The following is an 18474-nucleotide window of genomic DNA, read 5'->3' as shown; positions in this document are numbered from 1 at the left end:
TATCAGGTCATGAAGAGTTGGATGCAATTGAACAACAACCAAAAGTTCAACTGTTAGAAAGTTCTCCCTGAGATAGAGTCAAATCTGCTTATATAATATCCCACTATTGGAATAGGTGGAATTTACAATTAAAAAATTTTTATTATATATAATATACATAGGCATACATTTTTATTTGAATGATAATCAACTAGGAGAGAAATAAAAATTAGTTCTACTTATCCCCAGAGGGCCATAGCTAAGAGTAAGGAGTGGAAGTAGTCAAGCCAGATTTCAGCTCAATGTATGAAAAAATGTCCTAAAAATGAGGGCTTCCCCTAAGTGCCATTCTACTTTGGCCTGCCTAAAGGGAAAATGAATCCCCTATTACTTAAGGAAGCAAGTGATCATTTGATAATCACCTGATGCCTATGCTGGAGATGGAAGCTGGCAAATGTTGAAAAGAAATGTTTAACGAAATATTTTTATTTATATATATTTATATATAAATTTATATTTTTTATTTTATTTGTATATATTGTATATATATATACATATATATATTATTTATATAAATAATGAAAAAATTTTCTGTTTGACACCAGTGCTATAGAGGCAATTGCTTAGTCATCATCAGTCCTGTCCAAATCTTCATGATCCCATGTGGGCTTTTCTTAGCAAAGCTTCTGGAGTGGTTTTGCCATTTCCTTCTCCAGCTCATTTTACATATGAGGAAACTGAGGCAAGCAGGGTGAAGTCACTTGTCTGGGATCACAGAGCTATTAAGTATCTGAGGCCATACTCAGGAAGATGAGTCTTCCTGACTCCAGGCCCAATAGTCTCTCCCCTCACTGTCCCCATAAAGGCAGAGGAGCTCCCTGTTCAGTACCTCTGGGGCTACTTTCTATTCTGACTGTGTAAACTCCTGAACCTGGACTAACACTGAGAAAGGGGACCCAGAGGACACTTCAGCCCTTCCTTACTGGGTACATGTGAGGTCTAGAATGCCTGGAACTCACACAGGCTTTGGGATTCTTACTCCCCAGAGTATTTTGTAAAATGTGAACAGAAAAAGAAGCTCCTGAATATCTCCTTCAACTTTGATGGCAAGGACTTCACACTCCAAGGTTCCGAATATGTCTTAGAGGTAAGCTTCTGGATCATTCTCTTTCAGTTTCTCTGTCTGTCTCTGCCTCTCTTTTTTCTCTCTCAGTCTCTGTCTTGATCTCTATCTCTGCCTCTCTGTCTGTGTCTGTCTGTCTATCTCTCTCTCTGAAGGAGGGGACCATGGGAATTAGGAATCAGCTGCATGGCTAAAAACCAGGGTAGGGGAGTGGTGAATATAGAGAGTTAAAGGTACTCCTATGCTTCCTCCATAAAAGATGGTTCATTTACTAACTAGCCCCAAAGTGTTGGGCCATCGAGTATCTGTATCCCAACAACCCTAGAAAGCTGGTAGTATATAAGTTTTATCCCCATTTTACAGATGAGGAAACTCAGGATCAGAGACCTAATGGGATCATCAACAGAGATAGTGTTATTTTCTCTTCTATCCCTTTATCTTGTCTTATTGTTATTGCTAGCATTTCTGGAACTATATCAAATAATAGTGGAGAGAGAGAATGCATCCTTGCTCCTCTTTGTATTTATTGAAAACAATTCTAGTATATCCCAATTGCATATGGCGATGATCTTTTGGTTTTACATAGATGCTTTTTGCATTAATATAAAGGTCTCCATCAATGCCCGTACTTTGCAGCATTTTAAGCATAAAATTGTGTTATATTTTGTCAAAGGATTTTTTCTGCTTCTCTTGAGATGATCATGGGAGTTTTAGATGCTTGGATTTTAATAACCTAGGTTGCTAGGTGGCACAGTGGATACAATGATGACTGGTAGCCTTGAAGTTCTGAGTTCAAATCCTACCTCTGATCCTTCATAGCCATGTGATCTTAGGCAACTCATTTTATTTCTATTTGCCCAAGTTTCCTCATCCATAAAATAAAATAATAGCTCCTCCCTCCCAGGGTTGTTGTGAGATGTCAAGTGCTTAGCATAGTACCTGATATAGAATAAACAGTATATAAATGTTAGCAATCATCATCATTTTTACTAATTATGTAATTATTTTTCCAATATTGGACCACCCTTCCATCCCTGGTAGAAACCCTATTTGATCATAATGAAGGATTTCTTGGATAAACCGCTGAAATTTTATTTTGTTTAATATTTTTGAGTCAGTGTTTAGTAATGATATTGCCCTGTGATTTTTCTTTTTGTGTTTTATCTTTCCTTGGTTTAGGGATTAAGACTGTCTCACAAAAGGATTCTGGTAGGGTGCTTTCTTCCTCAATTATTAGAGATAATTTGTAAAATATGGGTATTGAATATTTTTAAAAGATTTATAGAGTTTAAGGCAGCTAGGTGGCTCAGAAGATAGAATACCATATTTGGAGCTGGGAAGTCCTGGGTTCAAATTTGACTTCAGACACTTTGTACTATGTGAACCTGGGCAAGTCACTTATCCCCAGTTGCCTAGCCCTTTCTGTTTTTCTGCCTTGAAACTGGTACTTAGTATCAATTCTAAGATAGAAGGTAAGTGCTAAAAAAAGTTTTATGGAATTTTCCTGTAAATTCATTAGGACCAGAAGGTTTGTTTTTTTTCCTTTTGTAGTTCATTTATAGATAAATCTATTTCCTTTTCTGAGATGGGATTTTCAATTCCACCTTTTAGACTTCTTGTCTTCATTTAAAGCTCACCTCAAGTACAACTTCCGAAGGGAAACTTTTCCTTCTCCTCTCCAGTTGTGTTTTCTTCTCAAATTATCTTGCATTGGTTCATCCAGGTGTGTGTTGTCACCTCTAATAGAATGAGGGCTGGGGGAGGGGGCAGCTGGGTAGCTCAGTGGATGGAGAGCCAGGTCCAGGGATTGGAGATTCCGTATTCAAATCTAGGCTCAGACACATCCCAGCTGTGTGACCCTGGGCAAGTCACTTAACCCTCATTGCCTAGCCCTTACCACTCTTCTGTCTTGGAGCCAATACACAGTATTGACTCCAAGATGGAAGGTGAGATTAAAAAAAAAAAGATGAATGCGGGCTCCTTCAGAGCTGTTCTGGTTATTGTTTAATCTTTGTATTGCCAGCACCTATATCATAGTGCAACAATCATATGCTTCAGGTTTGCTGAAATGAACTGAATTAAGAAACCTGGATTCTAGGGGCTGCTCTGTCACTGGTCAGCTGAATATTCATTTCCCCTCTCTGGTCCTCAACTTTCTTACCTGTAAAATAAGACAGTTAGCCTGTATAATCTCTCAATTTGCTTCCCATTTTAAGATTCTACTAAAATAGGAGCTTCTGGCAGATAGTCAGGCCTGGAGGCATTATGTTCAAATTTGACCTCAAAGTCTTCCTAGCTGTGTCACTTAACCCCAAGTGCCCAGACTTTCCCTCTCTTCTGTCTTGTCTTAGAAATGTTACTAAAACAGAAGGTAAGAATTTAAATTAAAAAAAAAACAGATTCTTTCAAATAACTTCCTTTCCCAGAAATTAAGGCTATCCATATGGCAGGACAAGAGAACCATGACCATGGTGTGGTAGAAAGATTGTTGATCTTTGATTCTGGGCAAGTTCTTTAACTTTCCAAACTCCCCTGATTTCCTTATAATATAAAGTGATGAATATAATGCTTTCATTAGCTACCTCACAGAATATCTGAGCCTTGAAGTACTTTGGAAAGGTACTTAGTACTTATATCTCATAATATTAAGCATCTATTATATTTTTATTGATGATGAGTATTATTGAGAGCTTCACCATGGGACAGCTTCAAGAACTTCTTCTGAAATGTCAATGGACTGGACTAAACTGCCTCCAGCTCCTAGGGTAACCCAAGTACCAAAGAATTGTGAAGCTGGAGTGAAGAAGAAGGTAGAGGGAGACCTTCTCAGGAAAGCAGATCTGCCCAAAGATGTCCCTGGTTAAGAGTGTGGAGGTGGTCTCCTTCCTGACAGGGTCAGTCACTCTAGGTTCTATTTCCTCCTGGGCCTTAGTGTTCTGACCTTTTCCCATCCCAACTAGAAGAAAGACAGATGTGTATTTCTGGAGAGGATTTGCATTTCCCATCCTGGGGGAAGTGATAGGAAATAATGAGACATATGTCTCTTTAAGAGTGATAAAGCACTTGACATTTGTTCTCATTAGTTGAGATAGCTTTAGGCTGGGAATTTTCCTGGAGGCTACCCCTAAGAGGGGACCATCAGTGGGGTATGGAATGGGGTTGGGGTGGGGGATTGATCATCAGAAATGAACAGCAGGGGACAGTTGGTAGCACAAAGGATAGAGCACCAGGTCTGGAATTGGGAGTATCTGGGTTCAAATATAGCTTCCATCCCAAAATTTTACCTTCCATCTTAGAATCAAAACTGTGTATTGCTCCCAAGGCAGAAGAGTGGTAAGGGCTAGGCAATGGGGGTTAAGCAAATTGTCTAGGGTCACACAGCTAGGAAGTGTCATGAACTCAGGACCTCCCATCTCCACACTTGGCTTGCTATCCATTTAGTCACCTAATTACAAAAAAAAAAAAAAACACTTTACCCTCTGTCTTAGAATCAATACTTGTATTAGTTCCAGGGCAGAAAAGTGGTAAGAGATAGGCAATAGGAGTTAAATGACTCACCTAGGCTCACACAACTAGGAAGTGTCTGAGGCTAGAGTTGAACCCAGGGCTTCTCATCTTCAGTTCTGGCTCTTTATCCACTGAGCCACTTAGTTTCCTCCTAATTACATTTTAAACCAGTTCAGGTAGCAATGGAGTCTTTATATGAGGTCCACAGCAGTGGAGATAAAATGTGAAGTCTTTCACACAGGTTCCAAAAATCAACTTCCCAAGTGCAAAAATGAGGTAGTTTGACAAAAAAAAAAAAAATCAGAGAGATTCAGTGACCTTTACACTCAGAATCAGTGAACAGGGTGATAGAGCAAGGGAAAAAGCTGATTCCATTTTAGGCTACAGTGTGAAGGCAGGTACTAGCTCTGCTGCATTCTGTCCTGATCTGACTATCAGGGGTGCTACATTTAGTCCTGGATGCCACATTGGTGGAAGGACATTGATAAGCTAGAGATTTCCCAGAGGAGGACAAACAGGCTGGTACAAAAGATCAGTTAAGGAATTGGAAAACGAGGGTATGCCCATCAATTGGGGAATGGCTGAACAAATTGTGGTATATGTTGGTGATGGAATACTATTGTGCTAAAAGGAATAATAAATTGGAGGAATTCCATGGAGACTGGAACAACCTCCAGGAAGTGATGCAGAGCAAAAGGAGCAGAACCAGGAAAACATTGTACACAGACAAATACATTGTGGCACAATCAAAGGTAATGGACTTCTCCATTAGTGGAATGCAATGTCCCTGAACAACTTGCAGGGATCTAAAAAACACTATCCACAAGCAGAAGATAAACTGTGGGAGTAAAAACACCGATGAAAAGCAATTGCTTGGCTACAGGGGTGGAGGGGATATGACTGAGGAGAGACTCTAAATGAACACTCTAATGCAAATACCAACAACAGGGAAATGGGTTTGAATCAAGAACACATGTGATACCCAGTGGAATTGCGCATGGGCTATGGGAGAGGTGGTGGGAGGGGGGGAGGGAAGAAAAGAAAATGATCTTTGTTACCAATGAATAATGTTTGGAAATGACCAAATAAAAATTAAAAAAAAAAAAGATCAGTTTAGGATACTTAGTATGTCTGGCCTAGAGAAGAGTTTACGGGGAGAGCTGGTGGTGGAGTTGTGGTGGAGGAAGTGATCATTACCTTTATGTACTTGAAGGACTAACTAGAGGAAGAAAAATTGGTGTGTTTCTACTTGACTCCAAACAGAAGAGCTAGGAAAGATGGGCAGAAGGTTAAAGAGGTCGAATAAAGCTTATAACTAGCAGGATTGATATAAAGAACAATCTCCTAATGCTAATAGCTAACCCATAGTGGAATGGGCTGGCTCAGGAAGCAATGGGTTCCTCTCTTCTAAATTGCTTTTGGCATAAGTTAGGATGACATTTGTCAAGCATATCATATTAGTTCTCCTTCGGGTTGGACTAGATGCCTTCTAAACTTCCTTCTAACTGATCCTCTGTGATCTTGTCATCCTCTTCCTTCCAGTGCCAAGATTCTGTGATTTTTATTATAACTAGGAGCTAAATTGAGTATTTGCTAAAAGCTGGGGTCAGAGGAAGAGGATGAAGGATCATACAGGTTTGTTAAAGGGCATCAGTCCAAACTTATCTCTCCTTACAGGCTTCAAAGCGCAATGATAAGATGTGCATGGTGGCCTTCCATGGCAAGGATATAGCTAAACCAGTAGGACCTCTGTGGATCCTGGGAACAACCTTCATCCGAAAGTTCTACACGGAATTTGACCGGAACAACAATCGCATTGGTTTTGCCTTGGCAGTCTGACCTGTCTCTGCCCACATCCCTGTTAGATCCCACTTTTTCTCCCTGTTGTGCTTCAGTCCTTGGGACAGAGGCAAGTCCCTCCATCAAGCTCTCGAATCCTGGAGACCACTGTTAATCTTCTGCCTTAATGGAGAATAGAATAAAGTTTCATTGCTCAAATCTGCATCTGTCTTTTAAATGAGAATGGGGTATAGCAGGAACTGGAAGAAGCACAATGTCTCTTCAGAATGTAAAAGGCAATGATCCTGCTATATAGACAAATCCATATAGGCTCATAAACTCTGAAGTCCAAATGGACACATGTATCACCCTTTGTTATATAATTGCAATTCCAATTGCAATACCTACTTCTTCTTTTACTCCCTTACCTTCTGCCTTAGAATCAATACTAAATATCAATTCTAAGACAGAAGAGTGGCAAGTGGGCAATGAGTGAAGTGACTTGCCCAAGGTCACACAGCTAGGATGTGTCTGAAGTGAAATTTAAACCCAGTATTTACCATCTCCAGACCTGACCACCAAGCTTCCCTGCAATAGCTTCTTATTTTTTAACTTAAAATGTGTTTTCAATTAAATGTAGAAACATTTGTTGAAGATTGCTATCCAATATTTTGTGATTCAGATTCTCTCCTCCCCTATAATTGGGGCTATAAACCCTAAATGATCACCCCAGTGCAAATATCAATAATATGAAAATGGGTCTTAACCAAAGACACATGTAAAACCCAGTGGAATTGTGCATTGGCTATGGGAAGAGTTTGGGGAGAGGGGAGAGAAAGAACATGATTTTTGTAATCCTAGAAAATGCTCTAAATTAATCAATTAAATAAAATTTTTAAAAATTTTAAAAAATTTAAAAATAAAAAGATTCTCTCCTCCCCAAGGCAGTAAAGAGTCTCATAGAGGCCATACCAATGCTGTCATGCAATCCATGTTTCCACATTCCTCACCCACAATAGCTTAATTGCAGCATTGTCCCTTCCCCCTCTGTACAATGTGCCATTTGAGTTGATTTTTCTAGCAATGAGGAAATATTTTCTTGGTTTCATGAGCTGTCAAGACCAAAAAATGGGCAGCCTCGTGGTGACTGAGCCTCACTATCCTTACCTAGACTCGGGCTTTGGAAAACAGACTCTTTGTTGCCACACTCTAACTCCCCTTGCAACCAAGGGCAAGCATTTGCAAACCAGCTAGTCCAAGCAAAGGCTATAACCAGCGATTGGGCTGCCCAGCAGCAAAAAAAAACTCAGTGGCTCATCCAGTGATTTACCCATGACCTTGAGGCTCCTTAGAACAGAGCTCTCACCAACTGAGTTGATCAAGCCCAGACACTTACAGATGTATGAATATACACATCCATCGACATGTAGATGTACACCTGTACATGCACACAGAACCAGAGACAAGCATATACTGATGCAAAGTGCATGTGAAAGTCACAGGATGTACAATGTACCGTTGTGCATTCATGACACCCAAAACATAGCACAGTTGCCAACATGTAGGGGTGATAACTTGCCCATATAGACTCACAGAATTTCCAGTATTCAGAAATGACCTGACCCAATCTCGTTGCTAAAAGGAATTCCCTCTACCCTGAGAATTTTAGATCTGTGGCAAATATACAAAATGCACTGGAACAAACAACATGGAATAGGTGCGCACAGTTGAAGCAGAGAGAGGGAAAGTATAATAATTATATGGATTATAGGGATTGAAGAAGTACAGGGGATAAGAAAGGGTTTGTAACAGGGAATGGAGGGGTTGAAGGGAGAGAGGATAATATGGCTGCCAGTGAGGTAAAAGAAGAGAGATACCCCTGCTGAGAGGCTTTCTTTGAAAATTGGGGTTCCCAAGAAATGGGCCACCTATGACAGCCTGAGGGGATGGCTTCTCTATGGATTGATGTTGAAGATAGCCCAGAGCAGGTAAGTACAGACCCTCCTGAAGGACAAGCCTTTTCCTGGACCAAGGTCACCCGGCAGGGGTACAATAAGGACCGTCTATGGTTGAATGGCTGTCCTTGGGTTCAGCTCCCTCTATGTCCCCTGAAATGACATTCCCCTTATCTGACTGTAGTTATTTAAATAAAGATGAATTTTAATAACAAGTTTGGATTGGGGAGGTATCAAGGAAGAGGGAATTGGGATTTCCCTAGATTGGATTTGAGTCTCTCTCAGCTTTTGAGCTGAGGCCAGGCCTCACAGGCTGGTGGAGGGTTTCTTTTATTCCTGTCTATGCTATATCTATGCTAGTTTTCTTAAGATCAAAGTCTTTAGCAGAAGACAAGAAGAGGAAGAAAAGGTTCTGACTTTCAGAGCTGGTTGGGCCTGTCTCTTCAGGCTAGCACCCTAAAGACCAGGCTTACAGTTCAAATTGATCCCTGTAAATCCTTTTGTTTGATGACATGATCACAGGAATCCAGGTAGAGCAAGAAGTTGGGAAATATTCAGGAATAGAGGTATTTCTATCCTGAGACAGAGAGGCTCCTTCCAGTCTGAGGGCCAGGAAAGAGACTCACTAGACCAACTGTCACTCTCCCAGTCCCCTTCCCCCACCAACTGTCCTTGTCAATATCTTCTCTCTAACATTCCAACTGCTGTTTGTTCCACCTGAGTGGCAGAAAATCCAAAACTTGCTTCAGTTTTCCTTTCCACAAAAGGGAAGACTTCCCCCATGTAATCAGACAGAGCCTCTATTATATTAATGTGAAGCTAAGGCTGGAGAGACTACTACAGAGGAAGAGAACAAGATGGGCAGGGTAGAAACTTTCCCTGAAGAACCATCAGTTTGAGTTTATTTTAAAAGAATTACTTTTGCTCAGTAGGTGCTAGATTCTATTGTTTCTTAGACTTGTAGTTGAAAGGACTACAAGTACTGTCAGTACCTTCCAAATTCCCTTAGACAAAGCCTTCTGTCCTCACCTTAGTTGTTCATATGCCTTATCAATGAGCTGGCTATATGTACAAAGCCATGTGCCAAGAACCAAAAACATCCACAGGGACACTGGAGAAGGCTTTTATAGGTCCTAAGTAGGATTGATGGATTGTGGCTCTGTGTTACTATCCTCCAGGGGGCTTGAGCCTTTCCTATAATATGTGTGGCTTAAACGACATCTCAGATGAACACACCTTTTGGCCATAGAGAACTGAATTTCCAGGCATTGGCATTTTGTACAATCACAAAAAATGATATTGAGAAATCTATCAAGCTGCTGCATGTTGTGTCCTATCTTTGACTGATGCCCAGAATGCAATACCCCAGAGGATCAGTCACTTTCTCATTGACATGGATGCTCCCTCTAATGATGTATGCTGTAGACCATCCATACTTGCACTACTGGTTATGCCCTCCAATAAATCCACTGCAGGGGTTCTGCCTAATGTGCTGGGAGCCTTTTTCTCATTCATTTGACATTGCATGAATATAAATGGAGCATGAGAGCTATTTGGATTAGACATAGGAAAAGTGGCTGCCTATTCTTCTTACTTTGAAGCCTGGGTGCTTTAGACAAGTACACAGATTAACAGATATTAGCCCAAAAACATAGGGAGCAGTCATCTCTGGGAGATATAAGAACAGATCTATCCTGATGACAATCTCTTCTCTAGTCCTGTCCCCCACCTTGTCTCTCTCTCTCTCTCTCTCTCTCTCTCTCTCTCTCTCTCTCTCTCTCTCTCTCTCTCTCTCTCTCTCTCTCTCTCTCCACACACACACATACACACACACACACACAGAGAGCTGGGACTACTGTCCTCATTAGGTCTGCCTAGCCTTTACCATTTTTCTGCCTTGTAACAGATATTTAGTATCAATTCTAAGACAGAAGATAAGGGTTTCAAAAAATAAATGGAAGAGGATCAGAATGAAGTTAAGTATTTTGGTAACCATCCTTTTCCCTTTCTCTTATAAAGAGCTGGCTACCTATCTATTGACTGGAAAGAGAGAGGGAATCCCAGAATGAGAATGTCAGTAGAGTACTTCAAACATAGGAAAGCTTAATAATAATTATTTGCAAAACTCATTTAACAGGACTATGTTCAAATTTGGTTTCAGATACTTTGGAGTTATGTGACCCTAGGCAAATCACAACCCCAATTGCCTAGCCCATACTGCTCTTCTGTCATGTAACAGATTCTTAGTATCAATTTTAAGATAAGGGTTTCAAAAAAGTAAAATCTATTTAATAATCATTCAGTAAATATTGATTATGTATCTGCTTGTTCAAAGATGTGCTGCACACTGGGGAGGGGGGGGACAGGGATGGGGTGGTAATAAAAAGTTTAGAAAATATATATTCCTGAGGTAGCCAGGTAGCACAATGAGAGAGACAGGCATAGAGTGAGAAGAACCTAGGTCAAATATGACCTCCGACTCGTCCTAGATGTGTGACCCTGAGCAAATGACTTAACCCCAATTACCTAGCCCTTACCACTTTGCCTTGAAACTGATATTTAGTATTTATTCTAAGACAGAAGGTAAGGGATTTTTTTTTAAGAAAATGAAAATATATGTTCCTACACTCATGAAGCTTACAGCCTAATAGGGGAAACAGACCCAAACACAGATAACTACCATAAACAACATGACATAATATAGTTTAGATTCAAAACTAACTGCTCTGTGAAATTCCAGACTTTCTAGTTAGGGCTCTACCAGAGGGGAGGGAAGAAATGAGGGGGCTTCTCAGGAATAAAGAAAACTTTAATAAATGGGTGGAGGTGGAAGAATGGTGGTTCAAAGGACATGTTTGGAAGGTTTGGTGGGTACCAGTTTGAAAGCCCAACAAGGGTGTTTGAACTTTATTTAAAAACCACTAAATGTTATTTGTTATATAGGATGTCTCCCTGAAAGGGAAAGGAGGAGAGATACTGGGAGAGATTCTGATGTTATTTTTTTTAAAGCATCAATAAAATGTTTTTTAATAAAATGAATATTGAGAAATTATAAAGAACAAGCTTGACCCCAAAGAAAAAATATGAAAAGAAATTTTCAACCCAGAGTCCTTCGTCTTTAGAGCTATAGAATCCATAGGTCTGGAACAAGACTTAAATTGTCAGATTTTTCAATATGTTGGTTTTGAATGATTTTGCTCATTTGAGAGGACTTTGGAAGTTGAATCAACAGGACCTGGTTTAACTGACCAAAAATTCCAATAGAAAATAATCACAATCTTTTAAATAGAAATAATCAAGTCAGAAGGACAAATAGCTTTGGGGGAGGGGAAGAAAGGACAATAATATACTTGACTTTGGGTATGTTAAGATCAAATAATTAATTATCCATGTTGTATCCTACTCCCTCAACAGAATATAAGGTCCTTGAGGGTAGGGGCTGTTTGCTCTTCATGTATGGTTTCTTGTTTTGGTTTCTTTCAGTCTGTCTTCCCAGTGCCTAGCAATATACTAGGCACCTCATAAATGTTTATTGAATGGTTGAAATGGAGGTGCTGGTAGGAGGGTGGAGATGATCATGTCCTTCTGAAGGTAGTTCAACCAGCAGGGCTAGAGCAAAGGTCAGGGTGGAGATTTGGATTAGATTTAAATTGCTTAAAATGACTTAAAACACAAAGACCAGAGAAGATGCCAAATTCTTTTGGTCTCCTTCCATCCTTCACAGTGATCAGGTGATTTCAGGGAAGACAGGCAGGCCAGAGAAGATAACTCTGCTAGACTGTGTTTCCACCCATCAACTCTGTAGCTCCCCAGCCCCAGAGAAGCAGCAGCATCTTCAAGGTCCTCCACAGCCCACAGCCAACCCCACTAGAAGTCAGGCTGGCATATGCCCCTCCCAGGAAGCGATTAGTGAGATTATCTCCCGATTCCCCGTCACTCCGAAGGAGAAAGTTAAATGTGCCCCTCCCTCCGCCTCTGGGGGCTGCAAAACTGAGCTAGGTTTTTCTGTTGTTGTTATTGTTTTTCTTTGGTTTGTAATTATTCTTCCTCCCTCCCTCCACCTTCCATCACTTCAGCAACAAACTGGAGTGGCAAAGGCTTGTCTCTAGGGCAGGGAGCTATGGGCTTGGCAATGGAGGTACTGTGGCTCTCCCAGGTGGGCTAGAAAAAGGGAGAAGGGAACCTGGGGTAAGGGGGCGGGGCAGGGGCTACTCTTATCGTGTCCAAGAAGTTCAGAGTGAAGTTTCCCCAACAGAAGGGCCTCCCTCCAGGGGAAAACTTTGCTGGGTTAGTTCAAGCTGACCTGGCGGCTAGCCGGAAGCTCGTTCTCCGGGTTTGGCCCAGGAATCTCCCGGCTTCTCTCTCTTCTCTACACGGGCCCCAGCAGCTAGATGCTGAAGCTGCCAAGGATGTAAACGGACGGAGCCGGAGCCAATCCTCCCGGAGCAGAGAAGTAACTTTCCCCCCTCGGGGCAAAGGGAAAGTGGGCTAGGAGTCCAAGCCAGGCAGGAGAATTCTTGGAATCAGGGGACCCCCCGCAAGGGAGAGGCGGGGAGAGGAGAGAGGAGGTGGAGCGGGGGGGAGGGGGGGTGGGGCAGAGAAGGCCGGACAGTGCATGCCCCTCCCCCAACCTGACCAGCCTTCCCTAGGGTTGGGCGGGGAGTCAGGGGAGGTGGGGGTTCGCTCCTCCATCGCGAGCTCCAGGTTATTGCTGTGGGAAGCCCGCTGCAAACCCAACTAGACCATCCACCATCACGGCGGCCTTCTTCTGGCAGCGGGGGCGGGCGCTTCCACGGCTTCCCATCCCCTGCCCCTTGCCCCCTGGCCCCGGGCCCATTCCTCCGGCTCGTGATGTCACAATCCCTCCCGGACCGAGCCTTCCAGTCTCGGCTCCCAGTTGTCCGGCTGGGAAAAAGGGGATTGCTCGGGGGGAGCTCGCTTGTGAGTCATGGACTTCTCCTGGCTCCTCCTCTACCACTCCCACTCCCTCGCTGGCCCCCCCCACAAGGGCTAGCGTTCGCTCCTCGGGCTCCGAGGGGGTGGGGCTGCTGGGAATGGCTGTTCGCTCTTCTCCTCCTCTGCCCGGCTCCCTATTTTACCTGAAGAGGCAAAGATCTTGCCCACAGTGCACATGGGGCATGGAGGAGAAGACAGCGGCGCAGTCGGGGGCCAGCGGGGGCAGCTGGGAGCTGCCAGGCCCCCGGAGGATATCTGCGGTCCAGTACTTCAATACTGCAGTGGACCAAAATCACATCCTTCCCGGAGCCCTCCGGCTCATTCAGGAGCTGCGCCCTCACTGGAAGCCTGAGCACGTTAAGACCAAGGTACGCGGGCTAGGGAAGGTGCGGGCTGGGCGGTGCAGGGACTCGGCGGTTCCGAGGCAGGGGGAGACACCCCCCCCCCCCGCTCCTTCCTTCGCACTCCCCTCCCGGGGCGGACTGGGAGAGGGAGGAGAAGCAACACGTTTCTGGGGATGAGGAGGCTGGAGGGGGGAGTGGGGGCTGATCTGGAGAGGAGGCGGGGATGCTGCTATGTCTCTTGAGTGTGTGTCGGAGCTACTCGGGAGCTTCTCTGCAGGAGGCACGGGGAGGGGGGAGATGGCTGAATTTTTTTTTTCATTTTGGTTGGTTGGGGGGGTCCATTAAAATATAGGGTTCACTCCATTTTCGTGGTGGGAACTCCCCGATCCCCTCCTCCTTCTCTCTCTCTCTCTCTCTCTCTCTCTCTCTCTCTCTCTCTCTCTCTCTCTCTCTCTCTCTCTCTCTCTCTCAGACACACACACACACACACACACACCACGCCCCCTCTTTCTTGTTTCTGCTGTGCTTGGAGAGCGTTCCACTGCTTGGGGATGCCACCCATACTCATACCTGGTAGCCTAGTCGTATATACCGAGTATTCCCCCTTCCTGTGATCTGCAAATCCAGAAATCCAAACACAGGGCTAACTTTTTCTGGGGACCCCAGTTGCACTCCCCATAACCCTACATCTTTTCTGTCCAAAGACCATAGTACTAGGGTTCTTGCCTTGTCTTAACTGGATACTCCCAGAAAGCAGTAGTAAAAGACTACAAGCTTGGCCTCCCTCAGCAAGAGACAGCCTCCCAAGGATTAGGCTGGTTTCACCAGCCTCCTGACTTTCAGGCAAAGCCACATACAAGAAGAAAAGTGGAAAGGGGAGGGGGAGAAGAGTCAACCTCAGTCCCCAGTAGAGCATAGAATGTCTCCTATCCCAGGAGAGCCAGACTGATTCTCAAGCTGACACATCTTTTCTCTAGGAAAAGGCATCACCTGTGTGCCCACACCCCATTCCACCCCAGGGCCTGCTCCTTGAGAGGAGAACATCCAGTCTTCCCCAGAAGGAATGTTAAAGGCTGAGTCCCTCTGACTTGTTTCATAGAATGACAGGACACTCTGTGCCAGTGGTCATGCTGGAACATTGACCAAGGAGTGGAAGCTACTAGGAAGGTCCAGGGTAGACTGTGGAAAGTGACACTCTGCTGAGTAAGAAGAGCCTCTCTCTCCCTATGTACAGTGCCTGCATGTTTGATATGTGGGAGATAGGGCTCATTGAGAAGAAATAGGTATATGGTTGTGGAAAGAACACTGACCTCAAGTTAAAAGACTTGACTGGGTTCTTTTAGCCCTGACTCTACCATTAAGTAGCTATGTAGCCTGAGACCAATAATCCTGACTCTGAGACTTGGCTACCTCTTCTATAAAATGAGTAAGTTACCTTGATCCCTTAGGTTTCTCCTAGCTCTAAATATTCTTATTCAATGAAAGTGCCTAAATTCTGGGCACCTTACTTTCCCCTTCAACACTGGTCCCTGAGGGTCATCTGTGCAACCTTGGAAATAATTGCCTTCTCTCCACCCAAGACGACATGCAGGTGTCTCATTGATATTCTTAGGACATTGCTCTCTGACTTAAGACAATAAGCTGAGTAAAGGGCAATAATACTATTCCTTAGAACTTTAAGGAACCTTGTTAGGTAGGTAGTACAAATATTTTCTTCCTTTTACAGATGAGGAAAGTATAGTACTCAGGTTAAGCTTTCCTAGCCAATAAATACCAGGGCTAGCATTTGAACATAGAACTTCTAAGTCCAAGGCTAGCATTCTTTTAGCCCTGACTGAGAATAACCTCTATCTGAAGGCTCTCTTGCTTGCCTTCTTCTGCTGGTCCTATTTGTATTTGAAACAATTTGAGGGAAGCAATTAAAATGGGGAGAGAGGAGAAAGAGCCTAATCTCTCCAGAACCCAGAAACTCTCTCCATCTTGAGGCTCAAGCTATGAAGAAGAACCAACCAGGACTGAGGATAAAATGGCCAGTCTGCCATTTTTATAGCTCAGTATAACTGCCTAGCTCAGCTGAGGCACTGGGAGAAAAAGCAAGGAGATGTTGGTTGGGTTGGGAGAAAGTTGAGAGGGCACTGATGGGAAGGAAATACCTATTGAATTTTTTGGCACATCTGGGAGAATTATGTATATTAGTCTTCATAAAAATCTTACTCTGATGCCTTATCATGACCTGAAGGGGACTCTGGGTTCTCAAAGACTATGACAACTGAAAACAAGCTCTTACACGTCCTCCCAAGGTGAGAAGGCTTCAAAGTATGAGCCCCACCAAGGACTGGGGCTATTGATGTCTGTTCTAACTAAGCAAAGAAAGGATCAGTGGTTAAAACTTTGGCCACCAGGGAATGGATCAATTTGTCCACAGCACCTCAAACAAAAAATTCAACAACTACTAAGGCAAAAAGGGTATGCAATTTATATCAATGGAGGGAATACCTGTATAGACCAAATCCTGGATCTTTTGGAAGATTTGAAGTAGCAATGTTTATTGATGTAGACTATTCCTTTTAGCACACAAATTAAAATTGACTTCAGTGAACGTCTTGAGTGAGGATGATAGGGTTGGGAAGTTCAATACCCTTCTCCTCTCATCCCCCTCAGCTCCTTTCCCCCCTTTCCTTCATTGTCTAGCGCTTCACTGATGGGATCACCAACAAGCTGGTGGCCTGCTTTGTAGAGGATGACATGAGGGATGCAGTGCTGGTCCGTGTCTATGGGGAGCGGACAGAGCTTCTGGTGGACCGAGAGAATGAGGTCAGGAACTTCCAGCTCCTGCGGGCCCATGGCTGTGCACCTAAACTCTATTGTACCTTCCAAAATGGCCTGTGCTATGAGTTTCTCCCAGGCATGGCTTTGGGGCCTGAGCATATTCTGGAACCTCGGCTCTACAGGTGAGGTGGGCTCGGGAGTCCAGGAGGAGGTTGGGAACCATTTTTATTGGTGGTGGGGAACCACTGGGCTCAGAAGTTGTGTGTTAATGATGTGCTTCTGTCTGAACTCATCTTAGGCCACTGGAGTTTTAAGCTCTTAAGGATCTTTCTTGGCCAACAAGGCAGGTTTGGGGATATAGAGGAGGGGAGAGCAGAATGAAGTAGAAATTAAACACAAGGACCCTGGGTTTTTGGCTATGTTCTGTTTGAGTTGTTGCAAAGGGCAAGGAGTTCAAGTAAAGGAAGGCTGCATCTCAGCTGCAACCTCTAGACTTATCCACATCCCTCTCCAACCTTAGAAATGGCTCACTCATTCAACATTTCCTTTCAGCAAATATTTTACCAGGTGCCCGCTATGTGCCAGCCACTCTATCCAAATTCTTGGAGTTCTTGGGGTTTCTCTCTCTCCCTTCCCCTCACCTTGTCACTAGCTCAGGAATGAAAGGAAATTGGGACCCATCCCAGAACTAGTATGTACTGCACCTGAACCCCACCTCTGAAGGGTGACCCAGCTCCTCCCAAGCAGGAGCTTCCTTCTGGATCCCTAGGGATTCTGAGAGCTGGGCTTTTCTCCATAAAACCCAGATGCCTTTATTTCATTGTTTCAAACCCAGGTGTGAGATACAATGGGGGTCTAGGGGCCTGATGGAAAGGGGTCTTTGGAGATGCTTGTAAGCAGGTTTCTCCCCACTATTCCACTGACCCCAGTACTAAAGGCCAACCAGGAGGGTGGCAAAAGCAGAACCTCACGTTCTCCCAGCTACACACTCAGCTGACCCTCACCCAAACAGCTGGGAAGAACAGAACATAGTTAAGCAATCAGGCACTGCTAAAAAGCCTTACATAAGATTTTAGAATCTGGAGATCTGGGTTCTAATTCCAGCTTTTCACCTTACTTTATTACTGTGGCAAATTCCTCCTTCTACTGTCTTGTTCTTTCTATGAGGCTGGGACATCTCTTTCCCTCACTGGCACTCAGTTTCCTCAGTAAAATAAAGATACTCATCTCTAAGGTTCCTTCAGGCTCTAAAGACTGACTGTCACTCCTAGAACCACTGAGGGATATAACAAAATCTATATCTAGAGAGCTAATCCTGGGAGCTATTGGGGCTCTTAGAGCCTCAAGTGGTGGGGATAGATCAGGAGAAGGTCCTTGCTGGTTACAGATGAAGAATCTTCTAAGTTCTGTTTCTCCCTTACCTGGCCACCACCGTAAGGGATAGGTTCAAGAGAGGGGCTTCTGTACACAGGTACAAGTCTTTCTCTGCCAGTTACCCAGGTAAACTTCTGAATGGGCTTCTAAGAGCTACCGAAGGGACTTTCCCTACCCCCTCTCCTTTAGATAGGACACCAAGGTGAGGAGAACTGATCACAGGGAGCCCTAAGTTGTGGGACACTGGGGATTTGCAAATGTGTGTAGAAAATTTTTTAGAAAACTGGCCATGAAGTAAAAGTTGCTTTTACTTTTTCAACTCCACCCTTGCCTTAAAATTGAGGACAGGAGGATCTGATTGGCAGATAGGAACAGGGAGGTTAGTCATTTTAAAAAGTGGCCCTCATTTGTGCCCCAGCCCTGTTCGGTTGTTCTGGGGACAGGACAGATGGTAGAAAGCTGCCTGGAGCCCTTTTCTTACATCCCTCCCAATTCTGAAGCAGGAACTCAAGCACTGCAGAAACCTACCACTCCCACCCCCACCTAGGTAGATGATTTCCACCTGTCATCCCTGATAGGAGAGATTTCAGTTGTCAGAAAGGCAAGAGAAGGGATTTCAGTTAAGAGCAGGAAGAACGTCCCTATTGGAGAGAGGCAAAAAAAAAATCGTACCAGGACAGGTAGGCCA

General features: G+C 43.8%; 2 protein-coding genes and 1 long non-coding RNA gene across 7 annotated transcripts in view; 2 read left to right on the top strand and 1 right to left on the bottom strand.

The window, feature by feature from the left end:
- LOC100618729 (renin-like) overlaps nucleotides 1–6607 on the top strand; it is a 30048-nt gene extending 23441 nt beyond the window's left edge. The window contains exons 8-9 of the mRNA XM_056814621.1: nucleotides 1026–1126; nucleotides 6287–6607. Of these exons, the coding sequence (XP_056670599.1) occupies nucleotides 1026–1126; nucleotides 6287–6448 (263 nt within the window). The 3' untranslated portion in view covers nucleotides 6449–6607. The remainder of the gene's footprint in view (nucleotides 1–1025; nucleotides 1127–6286) is intronic.
- Nucleotides 6608–10615: 4008 nt separating this feature from the next.
- LOC130457123 (uncharacterized) lies at nucleotides 10616–13006 on the bottom strand. Its single transcript, XR_008916167.1, has 2 exons — nucleotides 12647–13006; nucleotides 10616–11952 (listed from the first exon to the last, which is right to left on the bottom strand). It is a non-coding gene; the product is annotated as an uncharacterized LOC130457123 (long non-coding RNA).
- Nucleotides 12449–18474, top strand: part of ETNK2 (ethanolamine kinase 2) — a 32398-nt gene continuing 26372 nt past the window's right edge. For 4 of the 5 annotated variants that reach the window (XM_001370507.5, XM_056815767.1, XM_007481199.3 and 1 more), the window contains exons 1-4: nucleotides 12449–12481; nucleotides 12728–12796; nucleotides 13449–13667; nucleotides 16335–16594. In XM_001370507.5, the coding sequence (XP_001370544.3) occupies nucleotides 12464–12481; nucleotides 12728–12796; nucleotides 13449–13667; nucleotides 16335–16594 (566 nt within the window). In that variant the 5' untranslated portion in view covers nucleotides 12449–12463. Of the gene's footprint in view, nucleotides 12482–12727; nucleotides 12797–13397; nucleotides 13668–16334; nucleotides 16595–18474 lie in introns of those variants that run through there. The other variant, XM_016430089.2, reaches the window with a different exon arrangement.

This window comes from Monodelphis domestica, chromosome 2 (assembly GCF_027887165.1).
Source record: "Monodelphis domestica isolate mMonDom1 chromosome 2, mMonDom1.pri, whole genome shotgun sequence".
NCBI lineage: Eukaryota > Metazoa > Chordata > Mammalia > Didelphimorphia > Didelphidae > Monodelphis > Monodelphis domestica.
Note: the sequence above shows the minus strand (reverse complement) of the source record. Positions and strands in the feature narration are given on the sequence as shown.